This window comes from Desmodus rotundus, chromosome 2, assembly GCF_022682495.2.
Source record: "Desmodus rotundus isolate HL8 chromosome 2, HLdesRot8A.1, whole genome shotgun sequence".
Taxonomy (NCBI): Eukaryota; Metazoa; Chordata; class Mammalia; order Chiroptera; family Phyllostomidae; genus Desmodus; species Desmodus rotundus.
In genome coordinates, this window is record NC_071388.1 from 90,103,711 (window position 1) to 90,120,535 (window position 16,825).

Here is a 16,825-nt window from a genome sequence, read left to right on the forward strand (position 1 = left end):
TATCACTGATGAACATAGATGCTAAAATCCTTAACAAAATATTGGCAAATCACATCCAACAATACATTAAAAAGATCATACACCATGATCAAGTGGGGTTCATTCCAGGAATGCAAGGATGGTACAATATTTGCAAATCAATAAATGTAAGACATCACATAAACAAAAGCAAAGACATAAATCATGTGATCATATCAATACATGTGGAAAAAGCATTTGATAATATTCAGCACCCATTTATGATAAAAAACATTCATCAAAGTGGGAATAGAGGGAGTATTCCTCAACATAATAAGGGCCATATATGAGAGACATACAGCCAACATCATACTCAATGGGCAAAACCTAAAAACTTTCCCACTAAGATTAGGAATAAGACAAGGTTGTCCATGTTCACCACTCCTATTCAACATAGTATTGGAAGTCCTAGCCACAGCAATCAGAGAAGAAAAAGAAATAAAAAACATCCAAATTGGAAGAGAGGAAACAAAATTGTCATTGTTTGCAGATGACATGAGAGTGTACATAGAAAATCCTATAGACTCCAATAAAAAACTACTTGACCTAATAAATGAATTTGGTAAAACAGCTGGATACAAAGTCAATATCCAGAAACCAAAGGCATTTGTGTACACCAATGATGAAATATCAGAAATAAAAATCAGGAAAAAATCCCATTTGATATAGCAACAAGAAAAATAAAATACCTAGGAATAAACCTAACCAAGGAGGTAAAAGACCTGTATTCAGAAAACTACACAACACTGAAGAAAGAAACTAAGGAAAACACAAACAAATGGAAGCAGGTACCATGTTCATGGATCAGAAGAATTAACATCATCAAAATGTCCATACTACTGAAAACAATTTGTAGATTCAATGCAATACCTATTAAAGTACCAATGGCATATTTCACAGAGAACACTTAAAAATTTTATATGGGACCATAAATGACCCCGAATATCTGCTGCAATTTTGAGAAAGAAGAGCACAGTAGGAGGGATCACAATACCTGATATCAAACTGTATTACAAGGCCACTGTAATTAAAACAGCCTGGTACTGGCATAAGAACAGACACATGGACCAATGGAACAGAATAGAGAGCCCAGAAATAAACCCAAGTCTCTGGTCAATTACTACCAGAGACTGCGCATAAAGTGGAGCAAAAATAGCCTCTTCAAAAAATGGGGTTGGGAGAGATGGATAGCTACATGAAAAAAATGAAACTCAAACACCAATTTACACCATACACAAAAATAAATTCAAGGTGGATAAAAGATTTAAATATAAATGGTGACACCATTAAAGTCCTAGAGGAAAACATGGGCAAGAAAATCTCAAATATTCCATACAGCAATATTTTCACTAATATGTCCCCCAGAGCAAGGGAGATAAAGGAAAGAATATACAAATGGGATCTCATCAAAATAAAAAGCTTCTGCATGGCTAAAGAAAACAGCATTGAAATAAAAAGAGAAACAACCATATAGGAAAAAATATTTGCCAATGATACCTCCACTTTGGATTGGACAAGTGTTAGATCTCTAAAATATATAAAGAACTCACACAATTCTACTCTAAGAAGCTAAGCAACCCAATTAAAAAATGGGCAAAGGACTTGAACAGACATTTCTCCAATGAGGACATACAGAGGGTCCCGAGACATATGAAAAGATGCTCAGTATTGCTAGCCACCAGACAGATGCAAATTAAAACTACAATGAGATACTACTTCACACCTCTCAGAATGGCCATCAAAGACAATGCAACAAACAACAAGTGCTGGCCAGGTTGTGGAAAAAAGGGGACCCTAGTGCACTGTTGGTGGGATTGCAGACTGGTACAACCACTGTGAAAAACAGTATGGAATTTCCTCAGAAAACTAAAAATAGAACTGCCTTTTGATCTGGCAATTCCACTGCTAGGATTAGATCCTAAGAACCCTGAAACACCAATCCAAAAGAACCTATGCACCCCAATGTTCATAGCAGCAAATTTCCAATAGCCAAGTGCTGGAAGCAACCTAAGTGCCCATCAGTAAATGAATGGATCAAAAAACTATGGTACATTTACACAATGGAATTCTACACAGTAGAAAGAAAGAAGGATCTCCTTCCCTTTGTGACAGCATGGATGGAACTGGAGAGCATTATGCTAAGTGAAATAAGCCAGGTAGTGAGGGACAAATACCATATGATCTCACCTTTAACAGGAACCTAATCAACAAAATGAACAAGCAAGCAAAGTATAGCCAAAGACACTGAAATTGAGAACAGGCTAACAGTGACCAGAGGGAAGAGGGGAGGGGATAATGGGGGAAAAAGGTGAAGGGTTTATAAGAACAATTATAAAGGGCACATGGACAATATCAAGGGAGGGGAGTGGAAACAGGGGAGGGAGGAGGGGAGGGCTGGGGTGGGGTGGAGGGGAGTGGGGGGAAAAGGCAGAAAACTGTACTTGAACAATAAAAAAAGTTAAAAAAATAAAACTGTCAAAATAAATTTGAAATTACATAATTTAATAGTTCATTACCTTCAAAAGGCGTAGTATGCGAAGAAGTCGAATAGATTTAAAAAAGGCCACTGTTGGAACCAAATTAAATGTATTATCAATAAGATGTATCTCAAAAAATATAATCTCTATGATTCCAGCTACTGTAATTGCTAATTCAATTAGGTTCCAGGTCTGTGAATAGTATTCCTTCTTCATTGCTGCTATCTGTTGATTCAAAAAAAGAAATTATAGTATATTATTTGTTTGTGCTTTTACTATACCATTTTCCACAATAACTGAAACATCACTAGTTAGGTTTTTCTCTGATTACCTTAAGACTACTTCTCTGAAATAGTAGTAAGTGATCATATTTTAAACTAAATATGTTTTAAAAAATTGAAATGAAATGGTTAAAACACTGAAGTACCTATTCCAAAAATAGGAAAATATTCAAAATACCTACTATTTTATGATAGTTTATGAATCCATCCTTCTTTATTTCAAAATATGTTTATTAAAAACCTATTCTACCTAAGAAAGGGGGAGGCAGCAAAAATAGTGTGGACTTGAGACTGGAAAACTTGGTTTCCTGTGGAATTTTAAAGAAAGAGTAGGTTTAGAGAAAATATATTTATTTTGAATGTGTTGTTCGAGATGTCTGCACAGTATTTGGGTGGAGACATCCAATCAGCTATTGTCTACATGGACCGAGTCTCTAGATAAAATCTGAGCTGGAGACTGAGTATAGCGGTCATTAGACTATGAGTGGTAGTTGATGCCAGGGAGGTGAAGAGAGAGCATGGCCTCCGAGGCCCTTTCCTATTCACTTCATGGCTATGTCTCCTGTCTCATTTTCTTTATCTTCCACACAAATGTAACATATCTCCCAGATCCACCTTGACCGACCCATCCCTAAGCTTGAGGCATTGGGAATTATGTTCCTCGTGTGTGTCACAATGTTGTCTCTGCTGTCCCTTGTTCTTGTTGCCTATTATGCTAAGTACTCATGGTCCCACCTTCACTACTTTAACCCTTAGTCACTATTCAAAATTCAGCTCAAGCATCTACTACCCTTGAAAGCCTTTTTTTTCTGATCCTATTATTCTGTGTAAGAAACTCCTATTTCTTCCCCACAGAACCTGTGTAGTTCCTTATTATACTACTTAATATACTGATTTGTAATTTTGATTACTTTGTCTTCTTTTAACAGCCTGATCCCCCTACTCATCATGATTCAAAGAAAATGTAGGAGGCAGACATATTCATGTCCCGGGGAAAGCATATGCTCTATTATAAATTAAGAAACTGCTATGCATACTTATAAACAGACTCCTATGTGTTTAGTGGTGGATTCATTTTCAATGAGTCTGCTCACATTTAGCCAGGCTGAGGAAATTCATTGTTTGAATCTAGAAAGCACAAGACCAGATCCTGGTCTTGTGAAGTCCTGCCCATATCACCATTTAGCCTCTGTAGATGTCTACTTTCTTTCTTATTGAAACAGTATAGTTTGGGTAATTCTCTTAGGAACTTGGAAGGACTGGTGTAAAGAATAAGACTTTATCCAAACACTAAGTATTCAGAAGTATGAAGGAGTTGTCTTGAGGTTGTCATTAGAACACAGCTGCAAGAGAGGAAGAGCTTGCTTTGAAAGGATAGTGTGGACTTCAAAGAAATAGGGGTTTGCTGAATGTAAGTTTGTCAGAGAATGGAAGTTTAGGTAATGCCACCTCTGGCTCTCAGATGAAGAAAAGTGATTACCCTTCCTCTGAGAAAGTTTCAAAAGACCCATTCATCCAATAGGTTGAAGAGTGTGTGGGGAAATGTTGAAAATACAGGGAGGAAATTTTAAGGCAACATTGTTAGTTAGAAAGAACAATAACTTTGAGAGTTTGGATCCCAATTCTATCATTCATTAGCTATGCGACTTTAGACAAGTTGCATAACTTATCAGAGACTCAGGTCTCTCATCTGTGAAATGCAAGGCATGATATATAGATATCTTCAAGGGTTAATTTAAGGATTTGAAATGTTATATTCAAAATCACTGGCACTTTATAGGTGATTATTTATTATTATTGTTATTAATATAATGGATATTTTAAAAGGCACTGTACAAAGGAACAGAATTGAACTAAATAGAAAAGAGGGTGCATGAATTGGTAAGTAAAGGCAAGGTGGAAAATTGGCATTGAAGATGAATCTTGAGGTAAGTGGGAGGGAGACAAAAACAGGGCTGCCCAGTGGGGGGCACCCTGTCAGCTGCGAAGCACAACCGTGTCTGTCCAGTCGGGTGCTGCCATCGTGAGGGGCCTGACTGAAGGGAGCTGTGGCTTTGCGGGGCAATGACAGTAGCTTGAACATGGCAGAGTACAGAGAATAATAGAGCGAGAGGGGTTTTTATTGGTTAATTTGGCTAACTTTGACTTCTTATAGAAGAAAGAAACTGAAGTTGGGAGAAGTTCAGTGACCTCTTGAACAGTTTGTCAGAGAGAACCAAAGCCAGAGCCAAACTTACTGAATCCCACCTCTGTGCTCTTTCTACCGATCATGGTAAAGTACAAAATATTACATATTTCAGGGAACTCTTCACTTTCATCCTCACCCTGTAACTAACCCTAATTATTAAATTAATTGCTTTATTTTCTCTTAAACATATGAAATATCCTATGGTCATTCTAACTAACTTGGAATTTATTACACACAATATAACCAGTTGTGACTCCATCCCCACCCCAACATCATGCCTCTGCAATAGCATTTAAAGTTTCCACTAAAAATTTGAGACATTTATTTTGTCTAAATATCAGATATAATTCTTCTATTAAAATTTTCTGGCTAAAATACTTTAAAAAGGTGAAAGATTTGTGCATTTTGAAGAGAAACCAGAGTATGGCTAAAATACTTTATATTGACCAATACTGTTGTTAATTTGTGGGTGCATATTTCCACTATCTAATAACTCCCTTTATACTGGATTTAAAAATCAGATTATGGTATCTTTTTAGTATAAATGAGTATCTATCAATCTACTTGCCCATTTATTTATCTATTTGGTATAAAAGTACATAACAAAACCAACATCCAAGTGCTCACTACCCCGCTCAGTTTAAGAGTACTGCCGATACCTGTAAAACTGACCTGGGTCCCTTTGACACACACTGTTTTCAACTTTATTTTTACCAATAAAGAATCAGTTCTTAAATGTGGATATGTTCTATTGAGTTATCCCAAATATCACATTTGCAAACTAAAGTTTATTTGTTTGAGAAGTAGAAGAAAATCTCAGACACTCTTTTAGAAAACTGTCTGTAGCTGGTGTTGAAAAATGAAATTAGGAAATCTCTTTCTTGGATAACACACACACACACACACACACACACACACACTTTAGTCACCTTAGCTAGGGTCTCCAGGATGTACAATGCAAGAAAAAAGTAGTTACAATGTCTTATTTCATTATCATAGATATCTTCTATTGTGGGTATCCAAGAAATTATAATAAGGAACATATTCATTAGTATCACAATGTATCCAACATACTCAAATTCGTCAGTAAATACTATTTTATGGAACACACGAAGAAAATAATGTCTGTGAAGAAAAGAGAGTTTTATTTGATAAAAGAATTACACTGAATTATTTTCACTACATATTCAGTTCCGTTCCAATCATCAACAGCCACAGAGCCCTGCTTAGTTCTGGGAGGCAGCCATCACTACCCAACACTTCCTGGCAGCCTACTTCAGATGTTGTGCTTTTAATTCCCTCCCCTGCTACATGACTTGATGCCGGCTTTCCCTCTTTATTTCTCGTCTCCCTCACCTCTCCCTCATTTTTACTGTACTTTTAATAGAAACATTTTTGCTTATAAGACAGGGATAATTTAAAATGGAAACATTAAAAAATGAAGGAAATCCCTTCCACCTTCCAATAATTGCACTCTTCAGAGATAACTACTATTAATAGTTTGAATATTGTTTCAATCCTTTTGTTTATATAATCACTATCTATAAACACAGAAGGAAATATCATACACATTGTCTGTAACCAGCTTCCCCCTGCCCCTCTTAACAATGTGTTGTGAATACCTTTCCTTGTCAAGGCATAAAATCAAGAACAAATCCCAGGATGTGTGTGAAAGTTTAAAGTAATGTATGCGCTATGGAAAGTAGTTTCCATACCAAGTATGCTAGAAAATGCAATTGTGAATGAGGGTTCACTTTATATATTTTTAATTTTATTTTAAATTATTCTTGTAGTATAATAAGGTATTTTTATTGTTAAAACTCAAATAAAATGATTAATTAATTACTAATTGAAGATTGGTTAAAGTACTAGATTACTTCCCCATTATCAGAGGTCAGTCTGTGTTACACAGGACCTGAAACTTTAACAATTTGGAGTCCTATTTAAGAAGAGAACATAACATTGTGAACACATATATAATTCTGTCATTAAGTTGGTGGGACCCCCTAAGGCCTCAGGCAGTGGGACTGCTTTTCTTGCTTTCTTCCAGAAATAAAATCATATGTGGTACAGCATTGCACTTGAGGTTACCTTTTGCCCAAGTTTATAATCAACTATAATCTGGCTTGTTTATGCCACGTGGATGAATTGAAAAGTATATGATGGGGATAACTCACAATCCCTTTAAATCTTTAATGTTGATGTTAATTTCTTAATCCCCGAATGCGATACTGCATCTTATTCCTATTTTAGCCAGGGTTCCACTTGGCCACTTGGCCCTTCCTGCCACAATGAGTCTTGTTCTGTAGGTCAGTTAGACGATGTGAGTGCAGGGCTAGATACTAAGTATGTTCATCCCAGTTGTGTACCTCAGGACGCAGAGAAATAACCCCATAGTGGACCTGATGGGCTTCTACGAGACAGACAAGTCAGAAACTTTACATAGCACCTAGCCTAAAAGCTCCCGTTTTTACCTTGAGGACCGTGAGAGCACTTCAAGCTTTTGGTATCAATACTATTTTAAGTGCTGTATCCCAAAAGTGCTAAAGTCTGGGTATTCACTGTTTTTCCAAAGCACAGTAACTCTGGTAAAATGACTAATAACTCTATTAGAAAAAAAATTGAGAGAATATTTATCCTGTATACTTGTGGGACTGTTGCTATCCTTTCTCAAGGGCTCTGGACCTGAGACCTGACTTAGATATGAAGAAAAAATGAAGGATCATGATTTTTCTTTGCAGTAGGTGGTACCATCCCTTCGCCTACCAGCTCTCTCTCTCTCTCTCTCTAGTTAGGAAAGTCAAATAACACTGAATCAACTATTTGTCTATATTGCCCTCTGACATCACACAATATTTGCTAGCCATTCCCAGGTTTGCTGATCACAAAATAAAGCATGCCCACCTTTCCTCTGACATTTAAGTACTATTTGTCTTCTGTCATTCCCAAATCCTTTTGCTATGAGAGACTAATTTTGTTGTAGTTTCAGTTATTGTCACCCATGTCCAGCAGAAGACATCTGTCGTCAAGTTTATCACCATTGCCTTGGAGGAGGGAAACGTCCTTCAGGTTTTCCCAAAGAACAAGGTTGTGTGGTTGGTTCTGCATTCTCACATAATTAATCTAGTTAAATACTGTAATTTGTATCATTTGCACCTTATTTACTATAGGCTTTTGGCCTGGTCAAGCTTCACGAAAGGATTACCATCCCAGGAGGGTAATAGGACCAACTCCAAGTGTCCTTGACAGAATGTTGAGCCCTGAATCATCATGGATAAGAACATCATGCCAGTAAATTCTTCACAGTCAGGCCTTATGTTTCCATGTTCTCAAGATCCATTCCCTTCTATGTTCTACTAGTGTTCTCTGGTATTAGGTCCTGTAATTACTTTAGTTGGCAATTTGTAGCATCCTGAAGTAGGCACTATATTTCACCCTCTAGCTGTGTTGAGATCTGACCTGGGTAATACCTTGGAATCAATGAAAGATGGTAGAGACTAACTTTGAAACACTGACAAGCTTCTTTGCATCATCTTAAGGTTCTAGGAGGCAGCACCTTAAGGGTAGAGGCGCCTGCTTCTGCCAGGTCAGAGTGTTCATGCGAATGTGTGGTTCAAGATCATCAGGTGTGTCCACTCAAGTGTTACTACTTCAGATCTCAGGGTCCTGATATTTTTCTGTCAGGGGCATGACATTGATACGGGAGCTCTGCCAATGCTATGCATTTCTCTGACTTGCTCATCTCTAGCTGCATCTCCCAAAATGAGTTATACCACGTTGATTTTTTTATTGTTCTGAATAATTTAAGTTGAATTTTTAATTTTAAGAATTATAGGTATTTTTCCACTTTTCTATTCAGTTTCTTTTGGTGACTGATTTGTTCATATTTGTGAGTCCATCACCTATCAATTTCAACATTTCAGTAATACTTATGTACACATAGAATAATTCTAATAACTGGAATTTAAGGGGTAATAAATCTGCTCTTATTTCTTCTGTTGATTGTCTTTCATGGTTATTCATTTCTTTGTGTGTTTGTTGATCTTTGATAGTGGCAACTTTATCATTGGCTAGAGAACTCAGTTTTGAACAGAATGCTTTTCAGCACTTAGTAATAAGTGTTAACATTTATGAAGCGCTTACCCAGGGCTAGTCCCTAGACTAAGAGCTTCTACACACACTATGTAGACTTTACAACAATCCCATAAAGTACATAAAGGAGAACTAAACTTGCATATTTTAGTGTCCACTATATGTCAGTTACTTTCCCAGATGCTTTACATAAATCAGTTAGCCTTCAGAATATTAGATATTATTATATCCACTTGCAAATGCGCAAACTGAGACCTGAAATACCCATTCATCTAATAAGTGATGGAGATAGGAATTTTAAGACAAGCAAGAAACTCCAGAATCTGTATTATCCACTTTGAGGTGAATGGAATTTTAGAGATAGTTTAAAGGATACATTGACTATCAATTCTAGTTTTTCACATTTTCCTTTCTTTAGGTTATATCAACAGAAATAATTACTCAGAAAGTTGTATCTTAATTTAGTGTTAAAGTCTTTAAAATAACTATAGTATAAAATTGTCCTTTTGGTATTTATTGAATGTGGTAGATTAAAGATAGACAATCTTTGATACTCTTGTTAGAAGAGGGGTCTATATTCTTCCCCTTGAATAGCAGATAAGAAATAAAAGCCATCCAAATTGGAAAGAAAGAAGTAAAATTATCTGTATTCATGGGTGATATGATCTTATATACAGAAAATCCTAGAGAATTCCCCCAAAACTGAGCACTAGTAAATGAATTCAGCAAAGCTTCAGGATACAGGATGAATATATAAAAATCAGTTGTATTTCTATATACTAAGAATGAACAACCCAAAATTTAAATCAAGGAGAAGAAAAAAATAATTTATGATAACATCAAAAAGAAAAAAAATACTTAGATTAAATTTAACTGAGAACTTGTACACTAAAAATGATAAGGAATTCCTGGAAGAAATTAAAGATCTTAATAAATTAAAAGACATTCTATGTTTACAAACTGGAAAGCTTAATATTGTTAAGACGGCAATACTACCCAAAGGTATGCACAGAGTTCATGCAATCCCTATGAAAATATCAATGGAAATTTTTCCAGAAATAGACTAATTCAAAAATTGGTATACAATTGCAAGCAACCCTGAATAGCTGTGCCAATCTTGAAAAGGAAAAGGAAAAGTTAATGGACTTATATTTCCTGATTTCAAAATTGTCTAGAAGTGAAAAACAATTTGGTGGCTGCTCAAGAAATTAAACATAAAATCATCACATGATTCAGCAATTTTACTTCTTGCTGTATACCCCAAAGATGGAAAGCAGTTATTCAAACAAATACTTGTTTGCATAATATTCATAGAAGCACTGTCCACAACAGCCAAAAGGTAGAAATAACCCAAATGTTTATCAATTGATGGATGGGTAAACAAAATGGGTATATTCCTACAGTGGACTGTTATTCAGGGTAAAAAGAAATAAAGTATTTATACATATTATAATATGGATGAAAACACTTTGCTGAGTGGAAAAAATGCCAGAAACAAAAGACTACACATTGTATAATTCCATTTATATGAAACATTCAGAATAGGCAAATTCATAGAGGCAGAAGGAAAACTAATGCTATCTAGGTGCTGGGGAAAAGGGCACCTGAAGTGACAGCTTAGTGGCTACTGGGGTGACGAAAATGTGAAATTTATTAGAGGTAATGGTTATCCAACATCGTGTATTTATTAATAACATTAAATAGTCCACAAAAATGGTTAATAGTTAATCTTGTTATATAAAATTAACTCGAAAATAAAGTTATTATATCATCTCTTTATTTTAAGTAACTTTCTGTATGTACAATATATAAGTAATATTTTGGAATGTATTCAGAATATAAATTTAGCAGATAATAAGAAGAATTTCAAATGAATATAATAGCATTTCTAGTAAGGTTCGGTTGCACTTACCTTGATGGGGCTCCTTTTTCCTTTTTAGTATTGTACACCCAATTGATCAATATTTTTCTAACAAAGGTAATCATTTTTTTGCTTTCAGAATAATTCTTTATTGTTTCAGGACTCATATATCTAAAAAAAGAAAGAACTCTTTAAACATGTTTTTAAAATTTTGGGACAAGTTTAAATGCAGTATTATCAGAAAGCAAGAAGACTATTTTGCCCAGTGATGACTGGAAATGAAACATTTTCATGGGCATATGTGCAAGTCACAAAGTTGTAGATACAATTGTAGATACAGCAGACGTACAATTATGAAGTTATATTGTGAGGTTCTCTCATTAAACAGGGAGTATAAAAAACTGGAGATACATGGTTTAAAATTACAGACAGGTCAAGTTACAGTGATAGCAATATTCCATGATTCAAATATTTGGGTTTCAAATACATATGGATTTTCATGTTGGATCTCCATCGTCTGGTGTGACAATGAACAAATTACCTCACTATCTTGTTTGCTCTGTAAAATTGAGGTAAAAATACCTAAGCCAGCCTGGAATAATTAAATAAGAAAGTATGTATGAAACATCCAGCCCATCTTACATAAGCTCCCATCTCTTTTCTTTTGCCATCTGGGCAAGAAGTCGGGAATTTATGGGGGAAATACAAGTGGTAGATTAAGAGTTAAAATGGTTTCTTGGAGCAGTCAGTGGTAACAAACCCCCAGAGACATTCTGATGGCACTTGTCCCAAGTTGTACGTAGTTTTCTGCTGGCTTTTCTATTGGGACAGCTTACATCCGTGCACTATAATTTCGCCTTGCTTAGGCCATTCCCTTGGATTTTATGAGGAACTCACCTGCTGCTGACCAGATATTTTCATTGTCTTCATCAGAAGGAGGATAGAGTTCTGTCCTTGGATCTAAGGTTCTACCTCAAAAAGTGGCTTAATGGAAGGTCATTGGTGACTTAAGTTCAAAGGTGGACCTTGTCCTTTCTATTGATTATAATGTTCTCTGAAACTTGGGCAATTTGTCTGCTACAGGGAAACTGAGGTAATTGAAAAAAAATCATTCAATTCTCTGGGATTCACTATAATAATGTGGTAAGCACATGGAAAATCACAAATGTGTATGTGACTTGATTCATTCCTAATTTTTGGAATATTTATTGGTCACCTATTATGCTTGCTAAGTGCCTGGGATAAAGCCTATGCTTTAAACACTGGTTCCTGCCATCAAGGACTTAGCACACTAGTGGAGTAAAACATGTGAATAGCAATTGCAGTAAAGTGTAAGATAATAAAGATATCTTATGATATCTGTGGAGATAATAAAGAGGACATACTAGACCCACAGAAGGGGACATATATAATACAGTCTCTTTACAATTTAACATTTATTGTATTTTTTCCATTACCATTTAGTCTTGTTATAACCCCCTGCCCCCAGCAATCACCATACTGTTGTCCATGTCCATGAGGCCTTTTTCCTTTTTGCTCAGTCCCTCCACACCTAACCTCCCTCCCCTACTAGCTGTCATGTTCCTGTCCATCTATGGGTCTGTCCCCATTTTTTTTGTTAGTTCATTTTGTTCATTAGATTCTACATGAGTGAAATCATATGGTATTTGACTTTTTCTGACTGGCTTATTTTGCTTAGTGTAATGTTCTCCAGCTCTATACACAAAGGGTAAAATTTTATTCTTTTTTACAGCCCATTAGCATCCCATCATGTAAATGCCCTAGAGTTGTTTTATCCACTCATCTACTGATGGTCACTTGGGCTGCTTCCATATCTTGGCAATTGTAAATAATGCTGCAATGAACAGAGGGGTGCTTATGTTTTTTCAAATTAGTGTTTTGGATTCCTTCAGATATATTCCCAGAAGTGGGATTGCTAAATCAAAAAGCAAATCCATTTTTAATTCTGTGAAGTATCTTCATACTGCCTTGTACACTGGCTGCACCGATCTGCATTCCCATCAACAGTGCGAAAGTGTTCCCCTTTCTCCACATCCTCACCAGCACTTGTTTGTTGATTTATTGATGATAGCAATTCTGACAGGTGAGAGATGGCATCTCACTGTGGTTTTAATGACGTTGAACATCTTTTCATATGTCTATTGAACATCTGTATGTCCTCTTTAGAGAAGTGACTATTTAGGTCTTTTGCTCATTTTTAATTGGGTTGCTTTTTTGGGGGGTTGATTTTTGCAAGTACTTTATAAATTTTGGATATTAACCTCTTATCATATGTATCAACAAATATGTTCTCCCATTCTGTGGGTTGTCTTTTTATTTTGTTGATCTTCTCCTTTGCTTTGCAAAAGCTTTTTAGTTTGATGCAGTCCCATTTGTTTATTTTTTCTTTTGTTTCCCTTGCCTGGAGAGATATATCTGATAAAAAATTGCTACGAGCAACGTCTGAAATTTTTCATGCTGTTAAATTACTCTAAACTGTCTGAGAAATTGCTTCCCCTCATTTCATTTATTTCTTCTGGAGAATTCTCTAGTTCTTTCATTTGGGGTCTGTTTCTTTGTCTTCCCATTTTGGTTGTTTCTTTGTATTTGCCACTTTATTTGTTACACTAAATGGTTGTTATACTAATCTAGCTGTAATCAGCAGCCTGGTTTAGGGTCCACAGGATGGGGCAGAATAATTCCAGGCTGATGCCACTTGGAAAAGAGTGCTCTGCCTGAGAGAGATGGCTCCTGCAGTGTGGGGGATGACTCAGCACAGGGATCCTGGTGGCTGTTCCCTCAGTTCTCTACCCAGAGCCACCAACCCCAGACTCTTCTCAACCATCTCTAGTCCACTCTGTTCTCCCTCTGCTGGAGCCCAGGTTAATGAAATTTTGTGTCTTGACCCTTTAAGAGGCTCTCTGTGTCTCCAGCCTTCTGTCCCTGACAGACAGGAACCCTGCCACTTTTCACACCTGGATGTTATCTAGATCTAGGTTCTTTTCTGGCTCTGGTGCTGTAGGATGGGGAGCTCAGCTTGGGGTTTAGAACCCACACTTCTCAGGGGGAACCCCTCCGGCTGCTGAAGTACCCCTCCAGAGCTTCAGGTACTGTCTGTGGGAGCCCAGCAAGCCCTATTGTGCCTCCTCTGTACTCCCTACCAGTCTCGTTGTGGTGAAGGGGTTTCTTCAGTCTGCCCTTGGTTATCAAGCTTCTCTCCAGATACCATTCATTTGGTTATTCAGGACGATTTCTCTGCAATTTAGTTGGAATTCTGGATTGGCCCTGGGAGGAGGTTAGTGTAGTTTTCACTTACTCCTCTAACATCTTGGATCTCTGAATACCATCTTGAGCAATCAGGAAATCTCCCTGAAGGAGTTAATTTCTAAGATATGATCATTTCACAAGTTCCTATGAATCCTAAAGTTCTGTGATATCAGTAAGTGTGTGTTACAGCTCAAATTACTAAGTAATGCAGACTCTTGAATTCCTGTTTCGTATCAATATGTTCACTGTTTAGAACTGTATTAGGAAGAGTGTGATCTTTTTAACTGGATAGTAAGGCAGTTTAGCTTCTAACCCAAGCTCTGTAATTTATCAGACAAATGACCTTGGATAAATTATTTAATCTCTCTGTGCCTCACTTTCCTCATCTGCAAAATTAAAATAATAGAAGCACTTATCCAATAGGATTTTTAGACATAAAATTGATAACATATGTAAAATGTTTAAGACTGTATCTGACACAGTACTAAATAAATAAAACCTCTCTATTCAAAGTATGATTTCTTAGGTAAACACACAATCACTTAGCTAAGGTCCTGATACTACTCCTAATACTCCTTTTTAAACCCAACATTTTTTCCTTAGATGGTTTTTCTTACCGTGGGACTCCCCAATGCATGGGGCTACTAATCATTAGTAGCCCCAGCAAATCATTAACAAGTGGCAAAATTAATGCCAAGGTAGCCCAGCAAAGAGGCAAGTACTCAATAGAAGTGTAATTAATAGAAAGCTCCCTGGGGATTGGAACACCATTTCACTAATCTTGACATTCCTCACACTGCCTGGCATGCGCCTTTGTGCATATTAAAATTCAATATTTATCTCTTACATGTATGAATAAAATGTAATATATTCCAAAATTTGCCGTTCCTGTCCTCTATGAGTCCCTTCAACCCTTTAACCCCCTTATCCCACTGTTGACCTCTTCTTTGTGTCCATTATTCATTGGCATATGTTGTTTCTGCCTTCTCGGAGATTTAAAGAGGAAAAATCAAGGCAGCAGGCTTAACTGCTTTGTACTTTTTCTTTTTTGACATTAACTGCTCCTTAATGCAATGGTAATGCTTTTCAGCAAGTCATTTATTCATTCTTTGAAAAGTATACATTATATTGTCACTCAGGTCCCCTGATCATTTGAAGAGCTTGAAGCAAGAGGGCAAATGGAGACCCTTGTACTATATATGAAGTATTTAAACATTATTTGCCAAGAAACCACAATGTCAAGTAAGATATTTTATCTTCCTATCTTGACAAAGGTAATGTCTTCATGATTTGCATGGCTAGGCTTAAAATTAAAACTCATAGACTCTTCAAAAATCTGTACTTGAACTTTAATGAGAACATGCTCCAGTGGCTGGCTGGTTCTTGCCCCACTCATTGCTTTATCTCTCTCTGTAGCACAAGCCAGTGCATGTGAGTGGACACCAGGGTGACACACCTCTCAGGTTTTGGAGTGTGTACATTAAAGGCCCAGTTTACTTGTGAGATTATGCTCCATGGGAAAAGGACCAAGAAGAAACCACAAGTGAAATTGGATTCATTTGAGCAAGGAACTTTGGTATCCTTAGTACCAGGAGTATAGGTCTGAACAGTAAAGAATGTCCAGGCTTTTGTAGTCTCCATCTTTCCACAAGGGATAATCTGAGGGTAATCCCTAAAATTCTGACATTGAGGAATTCACTGCTTACTGTGGAGACCTACATAGAAACAAATCATTACAAGTACATGCCTAATATTCAGACAGGATGTGTTGTGGGAAGATGTGCCTGGAAGGATTAAGGAAGTCTTTGACTTAGTAAGGAATTTGAGTAGTCACCCCCGCCCCCACAGTTTACATTTGAAGGGAAAAGGGAGAAAGGGCAGACTGTTCATATGCACAGAGGTCTGAATGAAGACAGCAAGTTAGGAAAACTGAGTGTAGGTGACTTGGCCTGACTGTGGCTTGGGCACGTGCTACTGGATGATTCCAAATTACCAGCCAAAAGCAAGAAAAGTAACTTGCATGATTTCCTAAATGCAGTGGCTTACGTGGATGGAAATTTTCTCTCGATAATGTACTTACTCTCCCTTCTCACCAAAGCTTCCTGCTGCACCTACCAGCATCTGGACTGCACTCTGGGACAGAGTCTCATTTCTGTATTGTCTCTGGTAGCTTGCCTGAAAGAATGGTATGTCGAATCATTATACAGCATGAATAACAATGGCAATTTATTATTTCTTTTAAAGGAGAAACAATCTATGAGTAAGAAGTCAGAATCCCCAAATAATCAAGTATCTTAATAAAAAGAATCTCTCTGTGGAGTCCAGACCATGAGATCAGTGTAGAAGATAAGTCTGAACTGTGGGTGGAACCCAACTGGTTCTGCAAGAAACTAGGATCCTTCTTGATATTAATTACATTTTCCAAGATATGTGTAGTTCTACGGCCACATAAATATGGGAACTATGGAAAGCTGTATTTCCATCTTAAAAGTTCAGAATGGATATTAGATTATTAAAATCTTTGAGAAATTCTACAGTCAATGGCATTAAATGAACTGCTACTGTTGTGCAGAACACAGTCATCCACTCATGCTGTCCACGTATTGAGAGCCCAGTCCGCTTTAGGTTCACGCAGGGGCAA

At 36.8% G+C, this 16,825-nt stretch overlaps 1 protein-coding gene across 1 annotated transcript in view; it reads right to left on the bottom strand.

The window, feature by feature from the left end:
- SLC9C1 (solute carrier family 9 member C1) overlaps positions 1 to 16,825 on the bottom strand; it is a 100,902-nt gene that overhangs the window by 31,674 nt on the left and 52,403 nt on the right. The window contains exons 15-18 of the mRNA XM_045185789.2: positions 16,265 to 16,359; positions 10,969 to 11,088; positions 5,894 to 6,089; positions 2,535 to 2,720 (exon numbers count right to left, since the gene is read on the bottom strand). Of these exons, the coding sequence (XP_045041724.2) occupies positions 2,535 to 2,720; positions 5,894 to 6,089; positions 10,969 to 11,088; positions 16,265 to 16,359 (597 nt within the window). The remainder of the gene's footprint in view (positions 1 to 2,534; positions 2,721 to 5,893; positions 6,090 to 10,968; positions 11,089 to 16,264; positions 16,360 to 16,825) is intronic.